This window comes from Aplysia californica, unplaced genomic scaffold (assembly GCF_000002075.1).
Source record: "Aplysia californica isolate F4 #8 unplaced genomic scaffold, AplCal3.0 scaffold00282, whole genome shotgun sequence".
NCBI lineage: Eukaryota > Metazoa > Mollusca > Gastropoda > Aplysiida > Aplysiidae > Aplysia > Aplysia californica.
In genome coordinates this window covers 717,767-724,124 of record NW_004797552.1, presented here as the reverse complement: position 1 = coordinate 724,124, position 6,358 = coordinate 717,767, and the positions used below count along the sequence as shown (strand labels likewise).

Sequence of the window (6,358 nt, the reverse complement as noted above, 5' to 3'; positions counted from 1 at the left end):
AGAGAGAGAGATCTATGGGCTACTGGGAGTGAACCCCCCACCCCCACCCCCTCCGGGGGATTTTTCGCCACCATGATTTTCTGAGAGGGTAGGACCTAGGGACCTCCCCAAAAAAAAGTTTGCATCAAAATGTTGGCAATCTACAGAGTTACTGCCCTTGATTGTCGAGAAATTAAGAAAATACTAGATTTTTATGTTGGGGGTCTCTGTGGAGCCAAGAATGTGTACTTTCATAGGATGTAAAACTCAAATATTATAAGATGATGTAAGTGCTGTAAAAATATTTGTTCAGCTAATAAATTACAAGGTGCAAAGAGGAGAAAAGAACATTCAAAGGCCGATTTCTCAAAATCTAGAGAAAGGATTAATTCCATCGCTTCAAATCTTCCATAACCCGGGGCAATAGTTTTCCGATAGGCACACACTTTGAGGCACAAAAAGATAAGGACTTTATACAAAATAACTAGCCCATGAGTTAAGGAGTTTTAACCCTTGCTATTGCGATATATTGGAAAAAATGCAAAACTGCCGCACGTCATTTAAAAAAAAAAAAGCAAAAAGGCGTCATGTGTACTTTTGTCTCAGATATAGTCTAGACCAATCATAATGATGCTAGTCATATGAGCATGATAAAGGTGTCTTGAAAAACATTTTGTTAGTTAAAACTAATTTTTAAAAAGACAGAGGTAAAAAAATTGAAGTCTAGTTTCTCTACCAATGTACAATAATAATAATAATGATAATGCTATAGCTGTCCCGACAGAATTTTATTAAGCAAATTTAAATGGCCAAATTATGCAAGACAAATGTAAAATTATGAAAAAATTATGCAAGTTACCGTAAGCCATTCACAACATGTTGTGCACTTTTTCAACAAGAATTTTAATGTTATAGATCTATGAATTGAAAACAGAACATGTTAATAATATCAGTATCAGTAGTTTTTTGTGTATTTGGAAAGATACACATCAGTCTGGAAAAAAAAACAACCAAAAAATATATATAATCTCTGTAACTTTCAGCGATATAGAGGAAAGAAAAATGTTTGAAAAAAAAAGAAGAAAAAAAGACATCTGGACCTCTGATGCTGGCACATCACTAAAACCAGGGACACCTGTCAAACATGGAACATCAGCAGCACGGGCGAAGCGTCTATATAATCAAATAATCACTGCTTCCCTTTCTAATTTTGAAACATTGTCGCTGTCAAATTCATCCTTAAACGTAAACCTCATAAATTAAATGTAAAAAGACGTTCATAACCAACAACGAACAGTATGCCTAACATTCAAAACGGTTTCACGGCCACAGAAATAGCCTCCTCACCCCTCTCGGGCCACTCCATAAGCAGTCGCAAGCTTTGATTAAGTAAGCTTAAAGTGAGGCTGGAATAGAGTTGAAGGGAACATGTGCATGGCAGTCAAAGCTGTTTCATTGCCACATACCCTGTTCACCCCTTTGGGGCCACAGTTAAAATCAATCACAAGCCCTGATTAAGTAAGCTAACTAACACTGGTCGAGTCTACCTCACAAATGTGAGGGGAACTAACTCTTAATAATCTCTTGACTGCTGCTTGTGCTTGTTTTTTTTCCTCGACTTTTTACCGTCCTATAATCAGATCGTGACCTCGATTATGACACCAGCTCCTGGCTGCGAAAGGCTAACAAAAACAGCCAAATGTGAAATTTAAAAAATAATAATTGTCATGTTCTACCAAAGAGTTAGACTCACTGGTAGATCTATAACATATAGATCTAGTACTAACATCTCTGCTTCTTTGCTTTGTGTTTATGTATTCACATCTAAAGTTAAGTTTAATTTTAGTGGGAACTGATATTTAATAAGATACTTTCCCGATTATTTTGGCGGTTGAACATACAATATGAATTACGGATTTGTTTTCATTCACAACTCAGAGTCGCCGCCTCGAGTAAGATTCTTGTGTGATATCTACAGGCCATATCTGGTCCCATTTCACTTTGATTACCCTGTCAAACAAGTCAGCCTTCGCCCCTGATCAGCAGACATGAGAACACCTTTTGATGGATTGAAAAACAAGGGAAATAACCAACTAGCCACTTAAATGAGACTTATTACTGTGCTTACTTCCCTTTAATCACATAGTGAGGCGTTAAATTGTTTTGTAAAAATTTTTTATAAACGTGAAAAAAATGAAGGGAATCCCAAATTATGCAAATGTTGAAGAATTATAGGCAAAAAAAAGCAGCCGCGGTACTGCAAAATAATTGCATAATCCGATGGGGACAGTTATAGTTCTAAGTAATATAATTATTATAATAATAATTTAATAATAATAATAATTTAATAGAGTACACAACTGTCAAAAGCTGGTAGGCTTGCATCCTATACTGCTGAAACTGACAAAACTTTCTAAGAGCTCACGGTGCTACGCGAAAGGTATAGGACTGACGAGAATCGGGTTAAAGGGGTCTAAAAATGCATGTACCGGGTACTTCAATCAGTCAAAACCCCGTTATACCGCCTACCTTGGGATGAGCATGAAGTTGGCGGTACAGCGGGGCTGGCGATATAACGGGATAGATGCACCAACTGCCATCTTGACCTGTGGAAGACTGGCTGAGACTAGAGACAATTAAACTGTGGCCAATCTTGACTCATCTAGATCTGTCTACCGCGATTGATATGTGCAGGGGTAAAACAAAAAATAACCAATTGCGAGCAACGCTTCTGTCACAAGTTCATGTTGACGTCCATTGTTACTTTGTTACAGACTGAGCAAACAGTGACCACTCATCTCGGGGCTTATGGGTTATGAGGGATCACAGGTTTACCTCACCAGCAGCTGAAAATTTGTTACCTATTGGTCAACAGAGGGAGGGGCCTACGCAACATGATCGGTTGGAGGGACTACCTAACAAAAACGACAGGTGATCGGATTATGACAGCTGGCCCACAACGTCAGCTATCAATGCTCGATTTTTGACAAAAAGTAATGGAGTCACTAAGGTGGCCGTCCAAGACAGGTGTTATTGCTTGGTGTGATAGGGGTTGTGTGTTAAAATATGGTGGCCACGGCCACGTTGGACATGTGCCATTTTACATAGTTAAATTATATAGAAAAAATACAAGGGGGGAAATGTCCCAGGTATAGAGGTGGCCGTCAGGGCAGGTTCGATTGTACATGAGAAAGTTCAGAAAGAGATTATGAATCAGCCGCCGAGTGAGCGCTGTGCGCTGTCTTTAGTGTGTACCTCTGGCCCGTTGAAAGTCAACAGAGATACAAATGTGTGTCACAATCATATTATCACCCCCAACGTTGGCAGTTGGCGAGTGCTCTGGTGAGGTTTGCTTCTTCTTTCCTATCCAACATCTATCGTCCTTATCTCCCCTACTTCTTTTTTATGTTTGTTACTCTCTTGTAACAGCTATATCTTCTGGCGCTCTAATGAACTTATGCAGTTGCGAGTGCCGTAAAACCTCTACTAAAACTAAACTAAACTCACCCCCACCCCCGGCTACTGAACAATGAAAGGGAAGTCTAGACATGATAGATGTAAATCTATTATAATGAACTGAGCACTGGTCGGTGGAAACAGATGTTGGTGTGTGCTAAGCATTGTGCCACAACTCGTTGCTCACATTGAGCTATAAAGGACTCTCAGATTCAACAAAATCCAAGGTAAGACCCGACCAATTCATTACATTTTGCATTATTACGTAAATTGTCTGACAGTTCCAAGTCCTGCTATTTGCTTGTTTTTTTTAAGCCCTGTGAAATTTTCTATATTTTGAATGAATTTGAGCCGCGATAAATTTGTCTGATTTTATTTCAACAGCAAATTCCATTGCCGCTACAGCTTTTTCTGATCCAATAAAAGCAGATTTACTTTGAAACACTTTACAACATTTCTTTGTGGTATATTCTTCATTATTCAAAATAAAGTATCATACACTCAGATTCAATGAACATGTACGTTGGGCCCAATGAATTTGTCATGCCAGTATAACTGCATGATACATACGTATTTATATATGCATATGTATCTGGCACGTCATGGAATAGCTCAATTTTTAATTAACAACTGACAACTTGACAAACCGCATCAAGAAATGCAAAACACAACGTATCGAAAAGTCCACACACAGAAATAATCTACGTACCAGAACTTTCACCATGATCCCAGCTGGCCCAGACAACAGATCCTGAACTTGTGACTGGATCGGCAGAGAAAGTTGAAGTTGGACTACTGGAAGCAACAACATCTGTGTCGGGGCTGGCACTCTGCTCCAAACACAAGCTCCTCACATTGGAGATTTGCAGCTGTAGTCCTCCAACCTGACTCATGTGATCCTGAACAAACACGGGCTCAGTACACGTATCCTCCACATCTCCCACTTGTCCTTCTGTCTTTTCTACCTCTACAAAGTCTGAAACTTCCCATTCTGACACTTCTTCTTTCACAAAATTCTCCACTTTCGGTATCACTTCATCACCAAAGTCAGGAAAATGTCCAAATAGTGGTTCGGTTTTCACTGCATAGATATCTGTGAGGCACTCTGGTTTAATGACAGGTTTCACGTCTTCCTCCTCTGTACAGATAGGCTCATCTTTTACTACACTGTGTCTGAGAGTCTGGCTACTTTCACTTTCAACGTTCAGTTTGTCATTTGTCTCGGCCTTGGCGTCACACAGACATTCAAAACTGGGCTCTTCTTTTACTGACAGATGTTCCTCATCAACACCCACAGATTCACTTTCCCTACCTATAATGTCATGTTTTATATCTTCCCTTAAACTGTCAGTACAAAGAGTACCCGTACTAGATCTAGATCTAGATCTAGTCCCAGAACTAGACGTAGGTTCACCTTTAACAATGCTATCAATCCCAAGATTCACACCTTCTCCAGAAGAACAAGGAACAAAATCACAAGTTTTCACACATCCACAGCCATTACCATTTCCAGAGAAAAGTCTAGATCTATACATTGTTGTGTCTTCCTCACCACAGTTAGCGTCTGTTTGTTTTCCAGTGTACAAAATATCAGCCATCTTTGTTTTTCACAGTAGTCACAAAGTTCACAGAGTCAATATATACGTTGACACTTCCTTTAGATCTAGAATCTAGATTAGATCTTAGATCTAGAGTCTAGATCTCTAGTCTAGAACTAGATCTAGATCTAGATCTAGATCTAGATTAAGATTCTTCAGACTGTGAAAGTTCAAAGTTCAATATATACTCCATACAACATGAAGTCCAGTGAGCAAATGATTAATCATAATTTAAGATTAAGACAGCTTTCTCTGCAATTTTCCTGGTCTGGCACGGTGAAAACTTATCTCTATTTCTTGGTCTTAATTCTAAGTTCGACCACAACACACCGACTGCCGACTCGTCTTGTTGGTTTCCTTTCAACTTTCAATTTCCAAGTTTGAACGGCGCCCCATTCTGTCCTTTCAATTCACTAGAGATCTAAATCTAGATCTAGATCTAGATTCTAGATACATTTTTCGTATATATTTCATGACAGCATCTCCAAATAGCACACATAATTATTCTGATCAACGAATAAAGGTTGCCATGGTGAGGAATGGTCAAATATTTATTTCATGTTCCAAGTGAAGTTGGATGCAAACAGCACAATGTAAGGCGTCCATTATGTTTACTGTATGAACGATTAAACAAGTAGGAAGAGCCTTAGAACAGTTTCAGCAGTATAGTATAGGGCTGTAGTCATTCGCACAGGGTGTGTGAATACATTACTATGGAATTTTATTCGCACAGGGTGTGTGAACACTACAAAATATTATTGGCTCAGGGCGTTTTTTAAAAAAAGGATGGAAATTAATTGGGCCTAGCATTTCCTCATGTTTCCCCGTAATCGCGTAGGGACAAAGATCGGGTATAACAAGAAAGTTCACTCCTCTCTCTGAGCCAATTAAAAAAGTGTCCTCAAAATTAATAATTTTGGTGTTGCGCCCTCTTGGAAAAAAGTGCGGATTTTGCGAACAAAGTTACCCTGCTTGTGTGAAAAACAATCAAAATGAAATTGACCGACTGTGCTTATCGTATTGTTCTTCCAGTTTGGAAAAACGAAAGAGCGCCATCAGAAGCAATGCGCGGACTTCTGCGAAAACTTTTCGGGCTGAGTGAACAATCTTGTTATGTGCTATCGTTGGGAGGAATAGATCGAGATCTAATTCTAATTGTGTCCTGCGATACGAAAAACACCCACTCAAATTTTAATTTTAATTCAAGTTGTGTATTGTGTCAATGATATTGATAATGCCTCAAATCTCTCTTTTTTCGTTTTTTTTTAGTTGTTTTGTTTTGTTTTCCTGGCGCCGAGAGAGAGAGAGAGAGAGAGAGAGAGAGA

General features: G+C 39.0%; 1 protein-coding gene across 1 annotated transcript in view; it reads right to left on the bottom strand.

The window, feature by feature from the left end:
* LOC101859793 overlaps positions 1 to 5,969 on the bottom strand; it is a 26,733-nt gene extending 20,764 nt beyond the window's left edge. The window contains exon 1 of the mRNA XM_013084262.2: positions 4,145 to 5,969. Coding sequence (XP_012939716.2) covers positions 4,145 to 5,033 — 889 coding nt within the window. The 5' untranslated portion in view covers positions 5,034 to 5,969. The remainder of the gene's footprint in view (positions 1 to 4,144) is intronic.
* Positions 5,970 to 6,358: the final 389 nt, after the last annotated feature.